This window comes from Pleurodeles waltl, chromosome 1_1 (genome assembly GCF_031143425.1).
Source record: "Pleurodeles waltl isolate 20211129_DDA chromosome 1_1, aPleWal1.hap1.20221129, whole genome shotgun sequence".
In the NCBI taxonomy this organism is placed as follows: domain Eukaryota; kingdom Metazoa; phylum Chordata; class Amphibia; order Caudata; family Salamandridae; genus Pleurodeles; species Pleurodeles waltl.
The window spans coordinates 390,847,237-390,874,479 of record NC_090436.1 but is presented as its reverse complement, the minus strand read 5'-3'; the positions used below and the strand labels follow the sequence as shown (position 1 = coordinate 390,874,479).

The 27,243-nt window shown below is 46.5% G+C and overlaps 1 protein-coding gene across 3 annotated transcripts in view; it reads right to left on the bottom strand.

The window, feature by feature from the left end:
* The window catches only part of AP3B1 (adaptor related protein complex 3 subunit beta 1), a 1,440,584-nt gene that overhangs the window by 567,838 nt on the left and 845,503 nt on the right, over positions 1 to 27,243 (bottom strand). For all 3 annotated transcript variants that reach the window (XM_069223388.1, XM_069223395.1, XM_069223382.1), the window contains exon 18: positions 18,681 to 18,795. In XM_069223388.1, coding sequence (XP_069079489.1) covers positions 18,681 to 18,795 — 115 coding nt within the window. The remainder of the gene's footprint in view (positions 1 to 18,680; positions 18,796 to 27,243) is intronic.

Sequence of the window (27,243 nt, the reverse complement as noted above, 5' to 3'; positions counted from 1 at the left end):
ACAAATGTTGTGCATCACACATTTTCAAGGGATCCCATATGATTGTGGGTGTAGTAAGGATCAGAAAAGAGGTGTTAATAGAAGACAGTACAGAGTTTCTGCAAATGGCTCCAGGTGGGGCCCACTGGCACTCATTTTATGGACCTGCCCTACATTTTCCTCATTAGACTTTGACCCAAAGCAAGAGGGGGAAAAGAAAAAGGAAGCAAGAGGTAGGAAAACAGTGACAAAGGGAGAAAGCTGGGATGGAAAGGAACCTGTAAGAATATGATGAAGTGGCAGGGAGCGAAGGGGGGTGGATTAAATAGGCAAGAGGTGGAATCGAGATGAACAAGTTATTTACCTTCGGTAACACTTTTTGTGGTGGATACCTGTGGATTCCTCACCTTATGAATTCTCCCAATGCGCCAGCATTCAGCAGAACTTTCTTCCCAGCTCGTCACGTCAACAAGGACGTCACAATTGCACGGCTCCGCACGTGACTCTGTCTGACGTCATCGTGGCAATAAGGGGTCCTCGTCGGCATGCTGATGTCAGTTTCACCCTTTTTTACGTGCCTTTGAGGCGAACAGGTGAAAACCGACCTCACAAAAACAACATATATATTGCACTCCAAATACAATATAAACACAAAATTTATTTCTATAAAAAATACCCCAAAACGTACATACAAAACGAGTAAAAAGAAGTCTTGGTATGACCAGACAAGCAACGGGGAGGCGGGTGGGACTGTGAGGAATCCCCAGGTAGCTACTATATCCACCAGAAAAAGTGTTACCCAAGGTAAGGAACTTGTTCTTCTGATGGATACAACTATCTGTGGATTCCTCACCTTATGAATAGAGTCCCAAAGCAGTACCGCACTCAGAGGTGGGTGCCTGACCGGTCACACCAAGAAATGCTGCAACACAGAACATGCAAAATGGCTGTCCCTCCTAACTTCCGAATCCAAGCAATAATTCTTCCCGAAAGTGTGGAGGGAAGCCCAAGTTGCTGCCTTGCAAATATCCACCACTGGTACACCTCTAGTCAAGGCCAAAGTGGCAGACTTAGCCCTGGTGGAATGAGCTCTAATACCCTCAGGAGGAACCTTCTTTGCCAGTGAATAACATCTTTATGCAAAGAATGACCCACCTGGATATGGTTCTCTTATGGACAGCTTTGCCCTTCATCTTGCCCACATATCCAATGAAGGGTTGGTCATCCACACGAAAGTCTTTTGTTCATTCAATATAAAAACTCAGAGCTCTTCTCAGGTCTAGGCGATTAAATCTTTTTTCCTCCTCTGAAGGGTGGGGAGGAGGGTAGAAGGATGAAAGAGTAATAGACTGCCCCATATGGAAGGGAGTGACAACCTTAGGAGGGAAAGCCGCCCTGGTACTCAACACCACCTTGTCAGCATAAAAGGATGTAAAGGGAGGTTTGACATTAAGAGCCTGTAGCTCACTCACACGCCTAGCAGATGTGATAGCTATGAGGAAGACTAACAGTCTCAATGAACAAGAATGCATAGGTTCAAACGATGAACCCATTAAAAAAGTTACCTGTGGTATAGTGCACCCTGCCTTAGGGCTGTAAGGCCTGCTAGAGGGGTGACTTACCTATGCCACAGGCAGTGGGTTGTGGGCATGGCACTCTGAGGGGAGTGCCATGTCGACGTAGTCATTTTCTCTCCACCAGCACACACAAGCTGTGAGGCAGTGTGCATGTGGTGAGTGAGGGGTCTACAGGGTGGCATAATACATGCTGCAGCCCTTAGAGACCTTCCCTGCCCAGAGGGCCCTTGGTACCAGGGACTTATCTGTGTGCCAGGGCTGTGCCAATTGTGGGAATGCCCACTGATGCTGGGGCCTGGTTAGCAGGGTCCCAGCACACTTTCAATCATAACTGGCACCAACAAAAGGCAGAAAGTCAGGGGGTAACCATGCCAAGGAAGGCATTTCCTTACAGGTACTAATAAGACAAAATATTTTGTCCTGTAAGAACTGAATGTGAGGTAGGATCATAACCTTATTTCCTAATTGTCTTTAGACTTGATAATGCCACAACCCAAACCATGATGTATGTAATGTTAACAGAGCTCCTCCCACCCCCAAAAAAACAGACTTTTTAAATACAAATTACTGAAAACTAGCTGAAGAATTCCAGTAGGGCTAAAAGATACACCCTTTAAAAGATAGACATAATTAATAATCAGTAGCTAGCCCTTTTCAATTTACCATAATATACATATCCAATAAAACAAAGCAAGTGAGCTAAACATTTAATTTGTGATCGTTGGGTAGAGGGGCACTTTCAAAGAATAGTTCAAAATCAATGTTCCTTGCTCCTTTTTCTTATCATAAATAAATCCCATTGTGAAATAAAAACGAAACTGTAAACAACCACACCAAGCTTGTGTGAGGTACATCAGAACATGCCTAACAAATATTGACAAAACATTCAATTTTGCCTTTTATACTTACTTGGCAGTTGGACTCATATAATTTGTGACAACTTCAGCCAGACTTGAGTGTTTATCCAAAAGTACTTTGCACACCGGTATTTTTCAGTGCAAACTTACAATGTTTAACACATACCTATAAGTTCCAAAATGCATTGTACTGTTGGCTAATAAACCTGGACTCTGTGTAGGTATTACAACAGAGATGTGGCCATTAGATAATTATTTAAACTGTGAACAATTTGAACACTGCAGTTATATTTGGTTATCCCTTTCAAAAGCACACCGAAATATAAGATTGCCAACAAACTTTTGGCTTCCATTTCACCAAACAAATATCCACTGTGTGACCATTTAGCAGTGATTTGGAGACCCTGCTTAGATAGCTAGTCTTGTCCAGGACATGAATAGCAAAACATGTTATTGAATAACAAGAGGCTCAAGGCTACTGTAAATCACTATTTTTACAGCACAATGTTTGACTTCATTCTTCAGGGACATACTTCAAAGACTTGTGCCACTCATTGATATCCATTTGTGCCCACAATGACATCTATTTGTGCCACGCAGCATGCCTCCAAGCGGGGCCTGCTCCATAGTCTGAAGACTATGTCAATATACTAATTCCCCTGTCCTTACTTATCATTTTGCAGAGCGCGTGGGTGCCCTTAGTACAATGAGTGGCAGTCAAGTGAAGACCTTGAATGCAACAAAACAGTTATGACCTATCTGAAGGCAGGACATACTTTTGTTACTCCAGCACTAGTGGCCCCCTGTGGAAGAGAGACCATTTTGTACTGTAACCAGTTACTCTTTGCACTATGGCCTGTTGTAGACACTGGCTACCTGGCTTCTCATAAGCGAACACACAGACTTGTCACTCCAAACATGTCCTTAAACTTTATTTCAGATACCAGAAGCCTTTGCTGCACTCTGTAAACTTTTGAATTTTAGTATGGAACAACATTTGAAGGTGAGAAAACAAACTTTTTAACAAAACTTAATCTATGTTGTGGGGAAGGAAACTTACCCTGACTCCAGAAACCCCAGCTTTACAAGGATTTGGTAGAGAAACGATCTGTTGTCTAAAACTGTAAACTATGTTTTGTAAGGAACAGCATATATGACATTGGTAAATAGCAGACTATGAAGTTACTTCTTCAACAGTCACTCCAGCCCATCTTACCCATCCTCCTACTCTTTAATAACTCTCCTCCCACCCCTAACGAAAGGTTTTTGATACACATAATAGTAGCAAAATGCTCCAGCCAAAGGGTGTCATTTCCTTGCCCAGGCAACTCCTGGGTATGTCTTGCTAAAAGCAACCTGTGGAGAATGGTCACAGAATATCTTGCTACTACTTTATTATTTGTATTTAATGAGTTAAATCTTTTGGAAAACACACAAAACGGTATAGTAAGATTCAATAAAAACATTTCCTGACACTGTTCATGAATAACTATATAAACATATACTGTAGAAAATGAGCTACAAATTAATTTTCCTTAACGCGTACAGTTTTCAAATAACATTTCGACTGAGAGGTGAAAAATATTTGCAATACTGGTGTAAAGTTTATGCATCTGTTGTAATGGAGAGGAAATAATAAAAGGCAAATGTAAAAGGCCAAAGGAATGGCTAATGCCCTACTTGGGCTTAACCCCCTTAACTGTTGCCAACCCTCTTTATTTAGGGCTCAATACCATTTTTTCCACATTAAGGGCCTGATTACAACTTTGGAGGAGGTGTTAATCCGTCCCAAAAGTGACGGTAAAGTGATGGATATACCACCAGCCATATTACGAGTTCCATATGATATAATGGACTCGTAATACGGCTGGTGGTATATCCGTCACTTTACAGTCACTTTTGGGACGGATTAACACCTCCTCCAAAGTTGTAATCAGGCCCTAAGTGTCCATGTGAAATTTGCGTTTTTTTTTGTCTTTTTTTTGGCAACATCATGGGGGTTCTTAAAGGCACTGAGGGTTTATGGATTCCCTAGGAGGGGACTGAAAAAATAGACAAAACAGAGCTAAATTTTGAGTTTTTTGGCAAAAATAGGAAAGAAGTGCTAATCCCAGTGGTGGTCGCCATTGGTAGTTATAGTTAAGTATGTTTCCGTAGCAAATGGCTTTTTTGGTTGCTAATAATTTTGGTGCCATAACCTCATCATGCAGGGGCTGAAAAAAAGGGGGGGTCCCAAAACACAAAACCCCATGCAAATTCCATAGGGATTTCGGAACCGTTTAGGAGCCAAAACTGCTGAATAGAATTACACTAAATTTGGCAGAAGTCTAAGTCCAGAAAACATGTTTTTTGTAATTTGGTGTAAATCCATTAAGAAGTTTTTGCGAAATTAAGGTTCAACAGCATTTCTATATTTCGACTGTTGAGATCAAGCGACTCTAGGGTCCCTGCGCTGCACCCACCAACATAAAAAAAGTAAGTCTCCTGGGTCATTCACTTTATGACCCCTGGAGAACTCACCATATTTTTACAGTACTCCCCGTTGGAGCGCTATGCTCTTCAGCTTGAGTGTAAGGCCCTCCTGTGGTTGTTTCTATGTTTCAATTTTGTCGGCTGAAAAATGTTAAAAGAAGGGCTCAGAGATGTTTCATAAAAAAAAAATGTCTCTGACTATTCTTTTTGACATTGGCTTTACTTATAGTAATAAAATATTACTTTGCATAAAAGAAAAACTGAAATTCACTGAAAATACCAAAAGTTAAAGTGGCATTATAAATAGGTGAACATTTTAGTGACACTGTAATGTTTTAAACTATTTAAAAAAAAAAAACTGAAATTCACTAGTTATAGTTAATTTTACTAACTATAACTTACACCCTAATGTAACTAACTTGAGCGCTAAGGTAACTATAACTCATGCCCTCGCCATGCAGAGCTAATTATCGCAAAATTAAATCACTTATGACATGGTGTACAACATCACGAACAACATCGTTATAACATTTGAAATAACATAATTGATAAAAAGACTGGGCAGGGGTGTGAGTTATAGTAGGTAGAGATAAACTGGTGAATTTCAGTGTTTTTTTTTTTAGTTTAAAACATTACGATGTCACTGATATTTTCCCCAAAGCAAAACTTCACTAATTTTTTTTTCCAGTAAGTATATATGTACACATGGGCAAGTTACCTTTCTTCGATAATGCCTTACCTGGTAGAGACTACTTCTAGCTGCAGATTCTTTACCTTTGAATTCTCCCCAAGCATCAGTAAACTTTTTCGTGAGCAGTGCCCCTGCGCACCAGTAGGTGGCATCAATCAGCTCTGCATCCGGCAGCAGCATTCAGCCCACAAATTACTTTGCGGTTCCTATGTACGCACCGCCCGGATGCTTTGACATCAGTTTCTTTTCTCAACTTTCCATGCCAGAAACACAGAGCCACGAAGAACTCTGACCACTGGTGTATCCAAACTAGGGCCCTGAAAGTGGTTGTCCCTGTCCCTAGAAATCCATTCGCAGAGCAGTGAGGACGGGTGCATCAGTAAAGAATCTGCAGCTAGATATAGTTTCTACCAGATAAGGCGTTACCAAAGGTAAGTAACTTGTGTATCTGATAGAGACTTCTAGCTTAAGATTCCTTACCTTTGATTAGATACCCAAGTAATACCATCCCTGGAAGCAGGTCTGCAAGACAGTTTCCTATGAGAAAGTCCTGCAGGTCAGAACAGCCAAAGTGCCTGTCTCTACCGACCCGACTGTCCAGGCAGTAGTGTTTGGCAAACATGTGCAGAAATACCCACACTGCTGCCTGGCAGATGTCTAGGACCGGAACTCCGCGTGCAGAGGTCGCAGCTTTAGCTCTGGTAGAAGGAGCGCACAAGCCCTCAGGGGGTTGTTTTTTAGCCAATGCATAGCAGATCTTCATGCAGAGGACGACCCAACAAGAGATGGTTCCCTTCTGCACCATCTGAACTTTCTCCACACCCACCTACCCCACAAAGACACCAATGCTCTTTTTGGGTTAGGGGGTGGAGTTGCTCCTAGTCCTTGGAAGGTTGTGGGGGTGCGTAAAAAGTAGGCAAGATGATAGATTGACCTACATGAAAAGGCGTGACCACTTTGGCAGAAAAGAGGCCCTAGTGCAAAGCATTACTTTGTTAGGATAGAGAGGTAGGGTGGCTGAGATGATAAGACCCGCAGCTCACGCACTCCGCTGGCAGACGCAATTGCTACAAGGAAGGCTGATTTCAATGTGAGAAGCCTGAGGGGACAGGTGTGATGAGGTTTGAAAGTCGAGCACATTAAAAAGGCCAGAACCAAATTAACATCCCACTGGGGCATTGTAGGAAAGCACAATTTTTGCCATGGTTAGCCCCCACCTTTTGCATGGTATCTGATGTGTTTTTGACTGAAAGTGCATTGGGTCCCTGCTAACCAGGTCCCCAGTGCCAGAGTTCTTTCCCAAACCTGCACACTTGTTCTCCACAATTGGCACACTCTTAAGCACGCTCTGTAAGTCCCTAGTAAATGGTACCCCTGGTACCTAGGTACTAAGGAAGGTCCCAGAGGGCTGCAGCACCATTGTGCCACCCCCAGGCACCCGTCACCAAACCCACACAAGGCTGCCATTGCAGACCACGTATGTTGATGCAGGTAATATTGAAAACACGACCTGTCACACAACCCCTGTGTGCCAGGCCCCCTTCCCTGCATTTGCCCGGTGTAAGTCACCCCTAAGGCAGGGTGCATCAGGACAACTGTGAGGGCACATATGCATGAGCAGATATTCCCCTGCTATGTCTCTGTTGATTCTTAGACATAGTAAGTGAACAGGGAAGCCATTTTAAATACATGTGATGGACACTGGTCATTACGGATTTTCCAGCTACACAATGACTTTTCTGAAACCAGGAATGTTTGGTATTCAACCCTCACTGATTCCAGTGAGGGATTTATTAATAAATGCACCCAGAGGGTACCTGAGAGGTGAACCCTGAAAACCTAACAGCTGCTAGTGTGTTGGCTGGTCCTGACCAGTTCAGCCACCTTAGGCACGTCTCTGCCCCCCAACCCCTCCTCCGCAAATGAAAGCCAGCACTCTCGAGGGCCAGAGACAAAAGGCTGCACTGAGCGGAGGTGATAACACCTCATTCAGGCAGGTGGGCAACCCACTGAGTATTGAGGCCGCACTCACCTGTCCTTTGTGTAGTTTCACGTCAGAGCAGGGGGTTCCTGAAGTGGTGAAAATCAGATTATGCAAGGAGGGCACCAAATGTGTCCTTCAAAGCAGTCTGGTAGTGCTGAGCGGGCACCCCAGCTCTTAGACACCTAATTCACAAAGTGAGGTGGTCACACCTCTCCTTTACAGGAAATCCTTTGTTTTTCTCCTCCAACCCAAGCCAGTAGAAGAGCAGAAAAGTGTCTGGGGTTAGCAGCAGCGTGTGCTGGCAGAAAGACCTCGTAAGACTGCACAGGCAGAACTGGGGGATCCTCAAAGGAATCCCCAGAGTACATGGTATCATGCAACTAACACTGGAATCGGTGTAGGTGTATGATCTCAACATGTTTGAATCTGCCAACCCGCCACATCTCTGCTCATACCGCCAGGGCAGTCGGACCCGCTAGGCCAGAGATTAGTATCTTTGACCCAGCGGTCCACAGAAGACTGCTGGCGGTATTAGGAGCTGTCTTTCCACCAGGTTTTCTGTGGGGGTAGCACCGCCAAGAAAACCCTAGCGGAAAGGCTACCGGTGACAGAGAATTTCTTCACTGTCACCAGCAGAGGACTGACCCCCAAGCAAGCACAATAACCCCCCCAACCCTTTTACAGGTACAGCGTCCCCCCCTCAAGGTACAGTGCCCCCCCCCATCTCCTACCCCCCCCACTCCCAGGTACAGCAACCCCCTCCTCCACCCTCCCCGCATACATGCACACGCAGACACCCAACCCACATACACTCATTCACAAACACTGACTTACACGCATTCACTCACATGCATCCATACACACATTCATTACAACACTCATACTGGCACTCACTCCAACATTCATACGCTCATACGCACTTACATGCACTCACTCCAACATTCATACACGCATACACACATACATACACACACGCAGACACAACCCTCTTACAAACGCACAAACAACACCCCCCCCGCCAATAGTTGAGTAAAAACGAGTAGGTGAGATGAGTGTGAGTTAGTGATGTACATTAGCATGAGTAAGAATGTGGTATGCTTGGCAGTCTACTTTTGTCCCTTATAATATACTGGTGTTGGCATCCTGGAGACAATTATTAACAGAGAGGGACCAGGCATACTAGAGATAATACTTTATTTATGGACATCTATGGAAAAATGCTGGCATAGGCAGCTGGAGATAATTCTTAGTGGGGCCACCTAAGGCAAAATGCTAGTGCTACCACGTTAAAAGTGATTATTTGCATAAAGCTGTGGATCCCAACCCTTTTCACTCCTGAGGACCCCCACTGAATCATTACTGGAAGCTGGGGACCCCATGCAATTTGTACGACTTTTCCAACATTAAGGTAATTTGCAAAAAATATACAAACAAGTACACACAAGCAAATACCCGCATTTCTAAAGATATAATTATTTCATATTGAAAAAGTATGCAAAAATCGGAAAATTGTAATGAGAAGGTTGGCGCTGCATTTCAGTGACTAATGTTTCAATGTTTGTTTTTTATTTAGTAAAGTTGAATCCTCAGTTTAGAGTCTACATTTCCCAAGTGTAGGAAGCTGGCTCTGTATATACTATATGAAAGTGAGATATAGTGTACACAGAGTCCAGGGGTTCCCCAGAGGCTTGACAGAGGCAATAACAGATAATACTAATGCTATATTTGTGGCAGTGTGGTCGAGCAGCTAGGCTTATCAGAGGGTAGTGTTAAGCATTTTCTGTACACACACAAGCAATAGAAGAAGCACACAGTCAATAACTTAACTCCAGACTAATAGGAATTTATACAGAAAAACATATTTTTGTTACTTTATTACTAGAACTAGAACCACAAGACTCAGTTCAGAAGTAAATACTGCTGCAGGTAAGTACTTAGCATAGACACCAATGTAACTTTGTTTCACTTTAGTCAAGTAAACAGTTTTTAAGAAAACAAAGAATAGCTATTTTAAAAGTGGACGCTGCATCTTCAGAACAGTTCCTGGGGGAAGAAAATACAAAGTAAGGTTTCAGAGGTAAGTACATGACTTGCAGTTCCAGTGTCCCAGTTATAGGTAGTCCACCGTTGGGGGTTCAAGTTAAACCGAAACAACCATCATCAGCAACATGGACCCGCCGGGTGCAGAGGTCAAAGTTGAGCAATTTTAACGGGGGTTCCTACGGAGACAGGGGGTACTCGAAATTCTGTCTACTGGCAGGTAAGTACCCGCGACTCGGAGGGCAGACCAGGAGGGATTAGAGGAGCATTGGCGGGGCCCCAAGTAGGCACCAATCCCACACCCTAGGCGGCACTGGGGTGGCCAGGTGCAGGGTGCAAACAGGGCGTCGGGTTTCCAATGAAACTCCATGAGGGGCCCCTGGGGGTCACTCAGGCGCTGCAGGCTAGGGCTTGGGGGGAGGGGCAGAGGGATGGGCAGGGGGAGGTATGTCTCAGGCACACCACTGGTCGGACAGGGAAGAGGGCCACCTGTTGATCGTTGCTGCACCGGGAGTCGATTTTTCCAAGGCCTAGGGTTGCGAGTGCAGTGGGTTCTTTGGCATCGGTTATCTTCATCCAGGGCAGTCGCGGTCAGGGAGGTCCTCGGGATTCCCTCTGCAGGTGTTGTCATGGAGGGTTGGTGAGGTCAACCCAGGGTGGGTCTTGGTCGCCGTCACCTGGGGGTCCTCTGTGGTCGGTTGGGCCACCTGGACTCGGACCGTGGGCGTCAGGTGGAGAGTGGTTAGGACTCATGCTTCTGGAGTGAGGTGGGAGTCCTTTAAAACATGTTTCTTCTTTGGACAGGGCCGCTGTCCACGGGAGTTCTTGCTCCTCTGTGATGCAGGTAGTCTTCTGGAGGTTTTCCAGAGGTCGCTGGACATGGAGGACGCATCTCCTTTCTTCTGTAGGTTCTTTGAAGCAGGAGACAGGCCGGTAGGAATGGGGCCAAGTCAGCTTTTGTCTCATTTCCTTCTCTAATGGGGTTTCAGCTAAGCAGTCCTTCCTCTTGTGAAGTCGTCTGTAATCTGAATCTCTTGGTTCAGGGAGCCCTTAAATACAAGATTTTAGCCAATGGCTACTAGCCCTGAGGGTGGCTACACCCTCCTTGTGCACACTCCCTTTGGGGAGGAGAGCACATTCGTATCCCTATTGGTACTAATCCTCCAAAGCAAGATGGAGGATTCTGCAAGGAGGGGATGTAAGAAAATGGCTCCCTGTTGCAGCTACCCCCCACTTTTTGCCTGATACTGATGCTGACTTAACTGAGAGGTGTGCTGGGACCCTGCTAACCAGGCCCCAGCACCAGTGTTCTTTCACTAAAAATGTAACATCGTTTCCACATTTGGCACACCCCTGGCACACAGATAAGTCCCTTGTAAAAGGTACCAGTGGTACCAAGGGCCCTGTGACCAGGGGAGGTCTCTAAGGGCTGCAGCATGTGTTGTGCCACCCGTAAGGACCCCTCACCTAACACATGCACACTGCCATTGCAGATTGTGTGTGTTGGTGGGGAGAAAAAGGCAAAGTCGACATGGCATCCCCCTCAGGGTGCCATGCACACAAAATACTGCCTGTGGCATAGGTAAGTCACCCCTCTAGCAGGCCTTACAGCCCTAAGGCAGGGTGCACTATACCACAGATGAGGGCATAGCTGCATGAGCAATATGCCCCTACAGTGTCTAAGTCCATTCTTAGACTTTATAAGTACAGTGTGGCCATATTAAAGTATATGGTCTGGGAATTTATCAAAACGAACTCCACAGTTCCATACGCTACACTGAATACTGGGAAGTTTGGTATCAAACTTCTAAGAATAATAAACCCACACTGATGCCAGTGCTGGATTTATTAAAAAATGCACACAGAGGGCATTTTAGAGATGCTCCCTGTATTTTACCCAGTCCTCTAGTGTAGGACTGACTGGTCTGTGCCAGCCTGCCTCTAGCAGACGAGTTTCTGACCCCCTGAGGCCAGAAACAAAGCCTGCACTGGGTGGAGGTGCTTCACACCTCCCCCCTGCAGGAACTGTAACACCTACGGTGAGCCTCAAAGGCTTTAAAATGCTGTATTTGACTACTTTATTCAAAATATTCTAGTGAGAAGAGCCCCCTTTACACCTCAAGCCCATTCAAAAGAGATCTGGTTCATTCGATTTGCTCAGTACAATTTAGGGCATGTATTGTATTATGTACACCCCACCACTTTCAAAGGCTATGCCAGCACCCTAACACAGGTGGATCCAAAAGAGACATTTGCTTTGTATTATTATATTAATGACACAGTTATCGTGTAACTTCAGTGATGTCTATTATTATGATGTCATCTGTGTTAAGTAAAGTCACATCACTTCCTGGGAAGATTCAGGGTAAAAGGTCATAGAATATCACTTCCTTTGATGTCAACAAGTTCAAAGAGTGTGTCATGTCACTTCAGCTGACCTTGGCATTACGGTAAATTGACATCTATTCTCACTACTTTGAAATGCTCAGACTAGACTATCTTGGCTTTCATCAAGTCAGAGACATGCTCAAAGGACATCTATAACCTGTAGCATGAATACTTTTGCTGGTGAGTAAATAGGCAGCTGTGGACAGGGGTAAACTGGACTTCACCCAGGTGTGTTCTGCAAGATGGCAATCTTCTTTGTATTGGGCTGGCAATGACCATCGTGAAAAGTCCAGCCTGCAGGTACACAGTGCCCTATCCTCCTCCACGACCAAACACAAGGCACCTGTTGGCTGTGGTTATCCAGTTCAGTTTCCTTGGTTTAATGAAGGCGCAACCCACAGAGACCGATACAAAAAACACCTGAGCCAGCCCAAGGTACTTGTTATTGAAGTCCTTTTCTTTTTATAAAGAACAGAAATGATCGGACACTGAAGCTGTTAAACCGTATCGACTGTATTCAGCATTTTAAGACTCTCTGCCTTCTGCAATAAGTCTCAGCAGTGAGCCTGAAAAGTCATGCAAGTAAAGAGAGTCTCTTGGCTCCAATTCGTAGTGCCACAATACTGTGGCCCTGGTAACCCAATAGTAAACTCCATTACTCATAAATGGTAACACCCAGTAACCCCATACTGCCCTTGGAACACTAGAAAAGGCATCACAGCTGGTACTAATTATATCAGTAGCAATACACATTCAGGATATGATTAAATCAGGTCAAAATATTAGTATCCCATTTCAAACAAGTTTAATACATACTACATCTGATTTTGATTCTTAATGTACAAGTTACTTACCTTTGGTAACAAAATATCTGGTAGAAACATATTCTATTTGCAGATTCCTTACCTTAGAATTTCCCCCATGTCAGACTGGATCCAGAGATTTTTCTTTGAGTAATACCCTTGCGCATCAGTAGGTGGGCGTTGTTGTCGCCATGATGACGTCGAGAGTAGTACATAGATGTTGCCTCAACGCAGTGACATCAGTTTCTTTGAACAACTTTCCACACCAAAGTGCAGAGCTGCCAAGAATACTGAGATTGGAGCATTAGAGCTAAAGACCTGAAGGGGGAATCCCTGTCCCTAGAAATCAGTTCACAAGCTGGGAGAGAGGGTGAGTCGGTAAGGAATCTGCAACTAGAATAGGTCTCTTCGAGATATTTCATTACCAAAGGTAAGTAACTTGTACATCTCATCGAGACTTCTAGTTGCAGATTCCTTACCTTAAAATAGATACCCAAGCAGTGCCATCCCCAGAGGTGAGCTGCGAACCAAGATCATACAAGAAAGTCCTGCCAGATCGAACAACCAAAGTAGCCATCCTGACGGACATGACTGTCCAGGCAGTAGTGTTTAGCAAATGTGTGCAGGGATGCCCACCTAGCTGCCTGGCAGATATCCAGGACAGGAACTCCGCGTGCTAATGCAGTGAAAGCAGCAGTCGCTCTTCTGGAATGAGCACGCAAGCCCTCAGGGGGGTTGCTTCTTGGCCAAAGCATGGCACATCTTGATGCTAAGTAGTACCCATCGAGAGATGGTACGTTTTTGTACTGCCTTCCCTTACTTTGCACCCACATACCCGAAGAAGAGTTGATCGTCCACCCAGAAATCTTTATTACCATTAAGATAGAACGCCAACGCTCTTTTTGGGTCCAGACCGTGGAGTCTCTCCTCCTCATGGGAAGGATTTGGGGGTGCGTAAAAAGTAGGCAAGGTGATGGACTGGCCTACAGGAAAAGGCATAACAACCTTGAGAAGGAAGGAAGCCTTAGTGTGCAACACCACTTTGTCAGGGTGCACAGACAAGAATGGAGGTTTGGACGAAAGGGCATGAAGCTCACTCACCTTGCGAGCAGAAAGTGATGGCAATAAGAAAGATAGTCTTGAAAGTGAGGAGCCGTAAAGGACAATTGTGCATCGGCTGAAAGGGAGTACACATTAAGTAACAACAAGACTGAGGTCCCACTGAGGCATGATAAATAGAGTGGGAGGAAATAAATGGGTGATAGCTTTCAGGAATCTGTTCACTATAGGACATTTAAAGAGTGAGGGCTGATCAGGTAACCTAAGAAAGACCGAAATGGCAGATAAATTCCCTTTAAGGGTGCCTAAAGCAGAGCTCTGCTGCACCAAAGAAAGAATGAACAAAAGAACCTCAGATAGAGGGGCAGAGAAAGGATAAACCGATTTGTTGGTGCACCAAGCCAAAAATTTATGCCAACGACAGGCGTATATTGTTTTGGTGGAGGGATGCCTGGCTGCCAAGAAAACATCACAGACTTCAGGAGGAATATCAAAAGTCGTCAACTGTCGCCGCTCAATCTCCACGCATGAGGGCAGAGATGGGACTGGTTCAGGTGGAGAACCTTTTCTGGCTTCTGCAACAGAAGATCCATGCGAAGAGGCGGTCAGAGTGGAGGATCGATGGCCATACTCAATAGCTCTGGATACCTTACTCTGCGTGCCCAGTCTGGAGCCACCAATGAGTTGGGCCCGGTCGTTCCTGATCTTTTTGAGAACACTGGGCAGAAGGGGTAAATGCGTAATTATGTAAAGGAGGCTGGAGTTCCACTCAAGACGAAAAGTGTCTCAGAGCAAGTGCCGCCTTGGAAACTCCAATGAGCAAAATAGCTGACATTGCACGTTCCCTGCGGAGGCGAACAGATGGCTCTCCCCACTGCTGAAAGAAACCTTGCGCCATCTCTGGATGGAGACTCCATTCGTGATCGGCTGCGTATCGACGGCTGAGTTCGTCCGCTCTGGCGTTGAGAATTCACCAGATGTTGAACCACCAGGGTAATGCCCTAATGTTCTAGCTATTTCCAGAGGCGTAGTGCTTCCTGACAAAGGGTCCAGGACCCTACTCCGCCCTGTTTGTTGCAGTACCACATGGCAGTAGTATTGTCCGTGAACATCTGCACTACTTTCCCTTTGAGAGAGGGAAGAAATGCTTTCAACATAAGCCTGATCGCCCGGCGCTCCAGAAGACTGATATGGAGCCCAGACTCCGCCGGAGACCAGAGGCCTTTGATCTCCACCTCTTCCATGTTGCCGCCCCAACCCAGAAGCAATGCATCTGTAACTATAAATATCTATGGCTGGGGAAGGGAGAGGGATCTGCCGTGGACCCAATGCAGATTTGAAAGCCACCACTATAGGTCTTTCGTAGTCCCCGCTGAGATCTGGACCATGTCGGAGAAATGCCCCTGATGCTGCGCTCACTGGAACTTCAAGTCCCACTGCAAAGCCTGCATGTGCCACTAGCAGGATGCAGGAGGCCATGAGGCCCAGCAGTCTCAGAGTCAGTCTTACCGAAACCCAAGACGAGGCTGAAAGATCAGAATTATAGCCTGAATATCTTGGACTTGCTTTTCGGGAGGAAAAGCCCAAAACTGCACTGTGTCCAGAACAGCGCTGATAGAAGGGAGTGTCTGAGAGGGAGTCAGGTGTGACTTCAGCACGTTGATAGTGAACCCCAGCGTATGCAGAAGGTTTGCCGTAGTCAGAAGGTGGGAGACGACTTTCTGGGGCAAGTCCGCCATCAACAGCCAGTTGTCGAGGTAGGGAAAGACTGAGACCCCTAACCTGCGTAGATGAGCTGCAACCACCGCCATCATTTTCGTAAACAACCGAGAGGCGCTGGTAAGGCCGAAGGGGAGAACGGTAAACTGGTAGTCCTCGTGAACTACCACGAATCGTAGGTAACGTCTGTGGGCAGGCAGGATGGGAATGTGGAAATAAGCAACCTGCAAGTCGAACGCTACCATCCAGTCTCCTGGGTCTAAGGTAGACAGAACCCGAGCCAGGGTGAGCATTTTGAATTTCTCCTTCTTGAGGAACCATGACCTACTTCTGGCACAGGGACATTCTCTATAGCTCCCTTGGCCAAGAGAGCCGCGACTTCCTGGCAGAGAAGTGCCAAATGATCCTCCGGGAGTTGGCTGAGTGATGGAGGCATGGCCGGTGGGGCAGATTTGAAAGGGAGGGAATAGCCCTTTCAAACTATCTACAAAATCCACCTGTCCGTAGTGATGGATTCCCAGTGGGGCAGGTGATGGCGAATCCTGCCGCCAACTGGATCGAAGTGAGGGAACGGACTAGGAGGTTTTGCAGCTGCAGACGGGGTAAGGGTGGACCTGGCTGACCTCTGGTCTCCTGTCCCACGCGGGATTTTGCATCCCCGGCTAAACAGCATGGGTGGCACGGTAGCTGGGTGGGGGACGTGGCCACAAAAGGGGCGAAAGTCAGACTGCTGGGGGTGAGAGGCAGCGGAAAGACCAAGGGACCAAGCCGTAGCCCAGGAGTCCTTGAATCTCTCCAAGGCCAAGTCCGGCTTGTCTCCAAAGAGACGGGAGCCATCAAAGGGCTGTTATTCCAAGGAACAAGAGGTTTTCTAGTTTTACAGGTGACACACGAACACAGAAAGCAAATAAATCAATGGAATAGCTTTAAAAAGCCAAAACATGCTGCAAGCAGAAAGAAACGTGATGACTTTACAAAGCTGATGCCTGCTGCCTTGCAGATGCATGCAGAAATAAAGCTTTACAGGTAACACAAATAATTGCATTCAGAAAGCAAATAAAGCAGACACGCTGAAAATTGAAAGGAAAGACCTATTTAAAAAAAGCTTTAAAAAGCCAATGCCTGTTGCCCTGCAATTGGATACAGAAAGCAAAGTGATAACAAGAGGTCTTATAGCTTTCCAGATGAGACACAAACAAAGGCTAGGCTTCCAGAAACACTTGCAGAAGTCAAAGAAAAATACAGTGCCGAAAAACGAACCTACAAGTAATGAAAGTGTAAAGCTACAAGTAATTGGGCCAGAGAATGACCACACATAAGCAAGGATTTACAAATGTCACTCGGAATAACAAATAAAAAGTAAGCGCACAGAATATAGTCAACATGTCTCGAACAGACAGCTGTCTAGGCGAGCGTATGCACTGTTTAGAAGAGACCTAAAAAAGCAAAAACAAAGCAGAGGGCCTTTCCCCTCAGTGCATCCAGGATATGAAAATACATCTATTTGATCCATCAGGAAGGTAGCAACCCGTGTTCAATTAATTAAAGAACTGCAAACATCCCCATCTTAAAGGAAAATAACATCACGATGCAGTAACAATCACTGGTGCTTTCAGAACACAGCAACCCATCCACTCACTCGTTAGGGGTCTTTGCCTTTGACTCTGTACAGAACTCTTCTGCCTTTCAGCGGGTTAACACTTTATAAATAGCACAAACATGCAAAGTACTTGTTCCCAAAATCATGAATCAAGTGACTTCAGGCTATGCAGTGAATTTATTTTAGTTCTTATCGGGACACAGCAGTTTAGCTTAGCCTTTTGGCTTCCAGGCCTGTGTCCCCTTCACCTACTGACTTTTAACCTACTTAGCCTGCTCAGTGTTATTCCATTTATTTGATTATTTCTTCTTAAATGGCTGACATTGTTTATAGTTTGTAAAGATGTTTTGATGTGCATTATCAGTGGCACTCTGAAAAGGCATCATTATCAGCGTCATGATCAGTGATGTACGTAGGTATATTTATCATGTCCCTTTCTCACTTACGTGTGATAGGTACATAAGTTGCACTTTTTGGGGATTGTTTATATACTTGCCGCCACAAGTCTGCCTCCTCCTCAGTTGTTTAGGAACATACCTGCGTCAGGGATCCTACATGATCTATATAAATACATCTCACACGGACAAGGTCATTAGAGGGGTTCCTTCCAGATGCCATCTACACTGCACATCACCTTGCTGCAGAATCAGCCTTTGTTGTCACCACAGAGTCTGACCTAGAGATCTCATTGAAGGGAACAAGGGTTGGGGGGTGCTTCTTATGGACACGGAACATGTAGATTAGGTTTATCACACCTAGCTCTCTTTAGGATAGAGATTATGACATTCATGGTTTGGAATTTTATATCTTTTTTTTAAGATGGTGGGGGTTTTTATATTCACAACCCTCATCTTTACAATCCTGCTTCTTTTACTGTTTATTATCCTAATCTTTGCAGCACATGCATTTTATCGTAGACTGCAGTCTTTTCAATGAACATATTGAAAACTCTCCTGCATCTCCTTCATTGCCTGTATGCGACTGAGGCTTGTCGCTAACGAGAGAAAAGGATAACTTCCATTCCACCGCAACTTCCCTGAGGGGTCATATCTGGAGTCCATGCGTAAGGCTGCTAGAAATCACCTCTGCTGCCTGAGTTTTGGTGAGATACTGCTTGTGAGCCGGGAGGGTTGGGCCAAAAGCTGCGACTTGTTGTAGTAGTGGATTAGTTGGCTAAAAAATAAAAGTGCTGTCATACCTAAACCAGCAGTCTCACCTAAGACCGAGAGTCCATCTATGACAGCTACAAGTCTGACAGGTATCCCTCACACTCTGCCACATTAATTAAAACATGTGGTACACCTCCGAGGCACATTCACAATACTAAAACATACTACTCACAGGTCAAATATTAATCAGCAGTCTTCAGACCATGGATAAATAATGATGTAGCTACTTTCTCTGCCAACTAGGAAGTGCTCTGGGGCGTTACACGGAGAAGGGAGGAACTAAGCGAATACTACAATACAGTACAGTGGCAAAGCGGTTTCTATGCAACATAAATGACTTACCAGTGCTGCTACTAGATGCTTCATCCTCCTCATCTTCCTCTGACTCGGAGTAGAATTTATCTGCAGATTTTACCTTTTTTTTCGTCTTTCCTAATACTGTTGTCCATTCTTTAACCTATTAATAGTGGATATAGTTTAAACATGTAATAATCATTGTATTATAAGAGGGTGATGATGGAGAGATAAAGTGAAACAGACAAGATTAACTGAGACCCAAAAAAACATTATTATGGATAAATTATGGACAGCATCCAGTGGCTTTGGGCAGGGTTAACACTTAGGAAAAGTAAAAGATCTTGTCATAATTATATTTGGTAAGTTAATACACTCAAAGAGAACCAACAAAATACATAAAATAATTTAGTACACATTACAATGTCAAGTATATAACTGTGAATCCTAGAAAAGTAAATAATGTGCTGCATAAGCTATATTAGGTAATCTTAATACTCGCCATTCATAGTGAGCCGAATTGGGAAATCTAACCTATTATACACTATAAAAAAACAAATTAGTATTCTATCACTGCTGTACTGTTGACAGCACATCTAGCACCAACCTATGCTTGTCAAGATAAGGGACAGATCGTGCCATTCTACTGGGTCAAATCTGGTATTTAACAGGGAGAGACTGACCTAAAAATGGAAATCTAACATTTGACTGAAAAAATTACTAAGAATGTGACCTGGGTAAGATTCTGTAACAGAGAGGGGCATGGCAAACTACTTAATAATAACTAATGTTATTGCTGCACTAGAGGTTTGCGGCAGAGTGAAAAAAAGTACCTTATGTGGTGAACCTAATTAGGGAAATGATCATACAACCTCTGACAGATAATTCAAAGGCTTCTGTGTTCTACTTTGGTAACAAAGACTAAAGCTGGGTCACATCTACATAGTAAAATAACATATTCCTAACTGCGCATACTCTAATCATTAAGAGTCACAGTTTTCAATCTTCCAGATTCTCCGGCTAGGGAACCTTCAGTAAAAATGTAGTTTTAAAGAACAAGTTACTTACCTTCGGTAACAAATTATCTGGTAGAGACATATTCCAGTTGCAGATTCCTTACATTAGAATTTCCCCCAGGCGTCAGACTGGATCCAGATATTTTTGCTTGAGCAGTAACGTTGCTTGCCGGCAGGTGGCATTGGTTGACTACACGTCTGTCGTTGGCGTCATGGTCGCTGTGATAACTTTGCTGTCACATATAGGCGCCACCCCAGTGCACTGATGTCAGTTTCTTTTTACTACTTTCCACACCAGAAGCGCAGAGCCATGAAGAACACTGAAAGTGGTGCACCAGAACTAGGGCGCTGAAAGGGAGTCCCTGTCCCTAGAAATCAGTTTGCAGAGCGGGGAGGATGGGTCGGTAAGGAATCTTCAACTAGAATATATCTATATCAGATAATTTCCTACCAGAGGTAAGTAACTTGTTCATCTGATGGAGACTTCTGGTTGCAGATTCCTTACCTTAGAATAGATACCGAAGCAATACCAACCCCGGAGGTGGGTCTGCTAACCAAGATCATACTAGGAAGTTGTAGGAAGGTGGTTCTGTCTATACTATCTCAAGATAAGAGATAGTGTGCACAGAGTCCAAGCGTTCCCCTTAGAGGTAAGATAGTGGCAAAATTAGATAATTCTAATGCTCTATTTTGTGGTAGTGCGGTCGAGCAGTAGGCTTATTAGAGGGTAGTGTTAAGCATTTGTTGTACAACCACAGGTAATAAATGAGGAACACACACTCAAAGACCATTAGGTTTTATATAGAAAAATATATTTTCTTAATTTATTTTTAGAACCAGAAGTTCAAGATTTGAAGTAAATACATAAAATGCAAGGTACTCCACACAGGTAAGTTAGGAACTTTGAACTAGAGCAATATCATATACGGTATTTGTTAAAATGGCAATAAGCTATTTTAAAAGTAGACAGTGCAAAAATAAACAGTTCCTGGGAGAGGTAAGTATCGGTTAGATTGTGTGGTAAGTATGGCACTTACAAGTCTCAGTTCCTGGGCATAGGCAGCCCACCGTTGAGGCTTAAGGGCAATCCCAAAGGTACCACACTAGAAGATCAGGGCCGGTCAGGTGCAGAGGTCAAAGAGGTGCCCAAAACACATAGGCGCCTATGAAGAACAGGGGTGCTCAGATTCCAGTCTGCCAGCAGGTAAGTACCCGCATCCTCGGGGGCAGACCAGGGGGGTTTTGTAGAGCACTGGAGGGGACACAAGTAGGGACACAAAACACACCCTCAGCGGCACAGGGGCGGCCGGGTGCAGTGTGCAAAGCAGGCGTAGGGTTTTGTATTGGATTCAATGGAGGGACCCGCGGGTCACTCTAGCGGTGCAGGCAGGGCACAAGGGGGCTTCTCGGACCAGCCACCAACTGGGCTAGGCAGAGGGTCGCCTGGGGATCACTCCTGCACTGAGGTTCGGTTCCTTCTAGTCCTGGGATCTTCGGGTGCAGTGCTTGGTCCAGGCCTCGGGTTCCTTGTTACAAGCAGTCACAGTCAGGGGGAGCCTCTGGATTCTTTCTGCATGCATCGCTGTGAAGAAGTTGCAATATTGTTGCGGTTTGTTGAGCAGAGCCGCTGCTTACGGGAGTTTCTTGGTCCTTAGGTTCAGGGCAGTCCTCTGAGGCTTCAGAAGTCACTGGTCCCTGTTGGATGTGTCATTGTTGCAGTTTTTTGGGTCAGGAGACAGGCCGGTAGGGCTGGGGCCAATGCAGTTGTCGTCTTCCGTCGTCTCTGCAGGGCTTTCAGGTCAGCAGTCATTCTTCTTGTTTCAGGTTGCAGGAATCTGATTTCCTGGGTTCTGGGGTGCCCCTAAATTTAGGGGTGTGTTTAGATCTGGGAAGGCAGTAGCCAATGGCTACTGTCCTGGAGGATGGGTACACCCTCTTTGTGCCTCCTCCCTGAGGGGATGGGGGACATCCCTAATCCTATTGGGGGAATCCTCCAAACTTAAGATGGAGGATTTCTAAAGGCAGGGGTCAACTCAGCTCAAGGCACCTTAGGGGCTGTCCTGACTGGTGGGTGACTCCTTGTTTTTCTAATTATCTCCTCCAGCCTTGCTGCCAAAAGTGGGGGCAGTGGCTCGAGGGGAGGGAATATGCTCTAGCTGGGATGCCCTGTGGTGCTGTAACAAAGGGGGTGAGCCTTTGAGGCTCACCGCCAAGTGTTACAGTTCCTGCAGGGGAAGGTGAGAAGCACCTCCACCCAGTACAGGCTGTGTTCCTGGCCACAGAGTGACAAAGGCACTCTCCCCCATGTGGCCAGCAACTCGTCTGATTGTGGCAGGCTGGCAAAAACTGCTCAGCCTAACACTAGAAGTTGGATTGGTATTCAGGGGGCATCTCTAAGATGCCTTCTGGGTGCATGCTACAATAAACATTTATTGTGCTGAGAAGTTTGATACCAAACTTCCCAGATTTCTGTGTAGCCATTATGGAACTGTGGAGTTCGTGTTTGACAGACTCCCAGACCTTATACTCTTATGGATACCCTGCACTTACAATGTCTAAGGTTTTGCTTAGACACTGTAGGGGCACAGTACTCATCCACATATGCCCTCACCTGTGGTATAGTGCACCCTGCCTTAGGGTTGTAAGGCCTGCTAGAGGGGTGACTTACCTATGCCACAGGCAGTGGGAGGTTGGCATGGCACTCTGAGGGGAGTGCCATGTCGACTTAGTCATTTTCTCCCCACCAGCACACACAAGCTGTGAGGCAGTGTGCATGTGCTGAGTGAGGGGTCCCCAGGGTGGCATAAGACATGCTGCATGCCTTAGAGACCTTCCCTGGCATCAGGGCTCTTGGTACCAGGGGTACCATTTACAAGGGACTTATCTGAGTGCCAGGGCTGTGCCAATTGTGGGAGCAAAGGTACAGTTTAGGGAAAGAACACTGGTGCTGGGGCCTGGTTAGCAGGGTCCCAGCACACTTTCAATCATAACTTGGCATCAGCAAAAGGCAAAAAGTCAGGGGGTAACCATGCCAAGGAGGCATTTTCTTACAGAAGTCCTGTAGGATCGAACGGCTAAAGGAGCCATCCCTGCAGACCTGACTGTTCAGGCAGTAGTTTTTTGTGAACGTGTGCAGGGACGCCCACGTTGCTGCCTGGCAGATGTCCAGGAACGGGACTATGCGTGTTAATGTAGTGGTTGCAGTAGTTGCTGTGTTGGAGTGATCACGTAAACCCTCAGGAGGTTGATTCTTAGCCAAATAGTAGCACATTTAGATGCAAACAACAACCCATCAAGAGATGGTCTTTTTCCGAACCGTCTGTCCTTTGCTCGCACCCACATAACTAACAAAGAGTTGATCGTCTACCTGCAAGTCTTTGATACGATTGAGGTAGAACATCAACAATCTATTTGGGTCCAGCGGGTGGAGTCTCTCCACTTCATGAGAAAGATGTAAGGATGTAGGGGTTCATATAAAGTAGACAAGGTGATAGATTGGCCTACATGAAAGGGTGTGACCACCTTAGGGAGGAAAGAGGCACGTAGCACTACTTTATCAGGCTGGAGAGAGAGAAAGGGTGGCTTCGAAGAAAGAGCTTGCAGCTCACTCCTCTGCGTGCCGAAGTGATGGCAATAAGAAAGGCTGTCTTTAAAGTGAAAAGCTGCAGAAGACAACTATGTAAGGGCTCAAAGGGAACTCACATAAGATAAGTGAGTACCAAGTTCAAGTCCCACTGGGGTATTATGAACAGGGTAGGTGGAAGCATGTGGGTAACCCTTTGAGAAACCTCCCATCAATGGAACATTTCAACAAGGAGGGTTCATCTGGTAGTCTGAGGAAAGCAGAGATGGCAGACAGATAACCTGTAAGGATGCCCAAAGCAGAGCCCTGCTTGGCAAGAGAGAGTACAAACAAAAGGACCTCAGGCAGAGGTGCAGAAAGGGGATGAACAGACTTGTTGGTACACCATGCCACACATTTGTTCCAACGACAGGCGTAAACTTTTTTGGTTAAGAGACAACTGGCTGCCAAGATACCATTACAGACTTCAGGCGAAAGGATAAAAGCTATCAACTGCCGCTGCAGTGGAGAAGCTCGGGATACCATACACTTTGTACCCAGTCTGGAGCCACAACGATTACTTGGGCCTGGTCGTTCTTGATCTTCTTGAGAACTGAAGTGGTATTGGCGGGAAGGCGTACAGGAGGCCTAAGTTCCACTGAAGATGAAAAGTATTGCCGGAGGAGTACTACTTAAGAAACTCCAGCACGCAAAACAGATGACACTGCACGTTCTCTGCGGAGGCGAACAGATTTAAGCAAGGTTCTCCTCACTACTAAAAGATACCTTCCGCCACCTTGGAGATGCCATTCGTGATCAACCATGCATTGACGGCTGAGCTTGTCTGCTCTAGTGTTCAGGAAGTCCGCCAGATGTTGAACCACGAGCGATATGTCCTGACGTTCCAACCATGTCCGGAGGTGTACAGACTCCTGACAAAGGGTCCACGACCCCACTCTGCTCTGCTCTGCTTGTTGCAGTACCACATGGCAGTGGTGTTGTCCATGAATACTTGCACTACTTTCCCTTTTAGAGGGAAGAAATCCTTTCAATGCAAGCCCGATCGCCCTGAGCTCCAGAAGACTGATGTGGAGCCTGGGCTACGCCTGAGACCAGACACCTCTGATCTCTGCCTCCCCCATGTGGCCACCCCATCCCAAGAATGACATCTGTCAGTACCATCATATCTAGTTGAAGAAGGAAGAGGAATCTCCCTCGGACTGAATCATGATTCGAAAGCCACCACTTCAGGTCTTTCGCAGTTCCCTCTGAGATCTGGAACATTTTGGAGAGATTCCCCTGATGCTGCACCCACTGGAACTTCAGGTCCCACTGCAGAGTCCGCATATGCCACCTGTCATTTGTGACAAGCAGGATGCAGGAGGCCATGAGGTCCAGCAGCCGAGAGACATTTTCACCGAAACCCAGGACAGAGGCTGAAACATCGGTATCATAGCCTGAATATTCAAGATTTGTTTCTCGGGAAGATAGACCCCAAACTGCACTGTGTCCAGAACATCTTTGATGAACGGGAGTGTCTGAAGAGGAGTCAGTTGGGACTTCGGCACGTTTATACAGGAAGTTTGCCGTAGTCTGGAGGTGGGAGGTCTGGAGGTGGGAGGCCTGGAGCAAGCCCACCTTCAACAGCCAGTCACTGAGGTAGGGAAAGACTGAAACCCCTAAACAGCACAGATGAGCTGTGACTACCATCATCACTTTTGTGAACACCGGAGGGGCACTGGTAAGGCCAAAGGGAAACACTGTAAACTGAAAGTGCTCATGAACTACCACGAACCGCAAGTAAAGCCTATGGGCTGGCAGGACGATAGTGTGGAAGTAAGCGTCCTGCAAGTACAATGCTACCATCCAGTCTCCAGGGTCTATGGCAGCTAGGACCTGAGCCAGAATGAACATTTTGAACTCCTTTCTGAGGAAGAGGTTGAGGGACTGGAGATCTAGGATAGGGGGAAGGCCCTTGTCCTTTTTTGGCACAAGAAAGTAGTGGGCATAACAACCACAACCTACTTCTGGCACAGGGACCATCTCTATGGCTCCCTAGGCCAAGAGAGCAGTAGTCTCCTCACCGAGAGGTGCCAAGTGATTCTCAGTCATCCAATCATAGGATGGTGGCATGGCCGGAGGGATAGTTATAAAGGAGAGGGAGTAACCCCTTTGGACTATTTTCAAAACCCACCTGTCTGTCGTGATGGATTCCCAGTGGGGCGGGTGTTGGTAAATCCTGCCTCCAATTGGTCCGGAATGGAGCGACAGACTAGGAAGGTCTGGAGGCTGCAGCGGGGGTGGTGATGGACTGGGCTGATCGCTGGCTCCTTGATCCACAGGCACGTTGGATCCCGCACCCGTGGCCACACAGACGCTGGGCAGCATGTGCAGCACGGTGGCGGGAGGGAAATGGACGTGGTTAGGGGCTCCTTCTGTAGCCACGAAAGTGGCAAAAAGTGGACTGAGGTGGGGCAAGGAGCAGCTGGGAGGCCAGGGGACCGAGACGTAGCTTGGGACTCCTTAAAGCACTCGAGCGCTGAGTCTGCTTTGTCTCCGAAGAGACGGGTTCAATCGAAGGGCATGTCCATAAGCGATTGCTGGACATCCCCCGGAAAGCCAGACATCCTCAACCAAGCGTGGCACCTCAAGTTCACTGTTGACGCAACTAATCGGTCTAGTGAGTTGGTTGTGTCCATCCCACAATGTATTGTGAACTTGGCTGCCTCTCTCCCATCAGCAGCAGCTTGGGAGAGAATGGCCCAGGCCTTCTCTGGGACCCATGGCAGCACCTGCGGGACCGTATCCCATGAAGTATAGGAATATTGGCCCAAAGGGAATGCAGTGTTCACGGACAGCAACGCCAAGACTGGAGGAACAGAACAATTTCTTCCCAAGATGGTCCAGTCTTTTTGCTGCAGATGGGAATGTGGCAGAAGAGGAAGACGCCTGGATGAATAAGCTCTCGGGCGTAGGGTGTTGAGGCAGGAATTTAGAGTTGTTAGGCGCAGGCCTACGGTGGCAGGCAATCATCCTGTTGACAGGAGCCCCTGTGCTGGGTTTAGACCACATCCCCAGCAGGACATCAGTGAAGGCTTCATTAAAGGGCAAATGGGGTTCTGATGTAGAAGCCCCTGGCTGAAGCACCTCAGTCAGCGGGTTAGTCCTGACATCCACATAATGCTGCTTGAGGCCCAAGACCTCAGCTGCTCTTCTCACCACCATGGAATAGGAGGCTCCGTCCTCCGTAGCCACAGTAGGGGGAGAAAGCATGCCAGCATCAGGAGAGGTGTCTAGACCACTGGCTTCGCCCAATTACTGAGCCCAGTCTATTTCTGGATCATGTAGCTGGAGTTCTATAGGGTCCAGCCGCCCCTCCACACACACACTTACCGTAATCGTAAGTATAAGGGTCAGGATCCAACCTGGGCAACATAGGCCCCGTCAAAGACGGAATTGGCGTCAAGCTAGGTCTGTCCGGCTCCGTGTTTGAGCCGTGAATGAGAATGGTGTCGACGTCGATTGTGGGCACGACCAGCGCCTGAAGTGTCAATGTCTTTGCCAGCACCGGGGAAGGTCGTGATGGCATAACGGATCCTAAGGTGCCTTCGAGAGCCGAGGCCGAAGCCGGCACTGCAGAACCAGAGGGGACCCCCTCTGACCCTTATGTGCCCGAGGGCGCCGCAGGACGGTCGGTCTGCCCAAAAATTAAAGGCCTGGTTGAGTTGGGCAGGGGTGGCTCTGGTGCCCAGAAACTCGGGGAGACGCACAGCTGACACAGAAGTAGGCTCTAAGGACGGAGGCTGGAGGGTTGACACTCCTCCCGTGTCGCAATGTCTGAGCGACGGGGTGAAGTCGAAGAACATTTGTTCTTCTTCGACTTCTTCTTGTGACCCGAATGTACTGAGGACTTGGAGTTGGATGAAGACAAGTGGCGGAGGCTCGGCAAGCGGTCTCATGACCTTCCTCTCGAATGACACCGGGAGCGACACGAAGCCGAGCGCCAGGCCACAATGAGCTTTAAGGCCTGCTC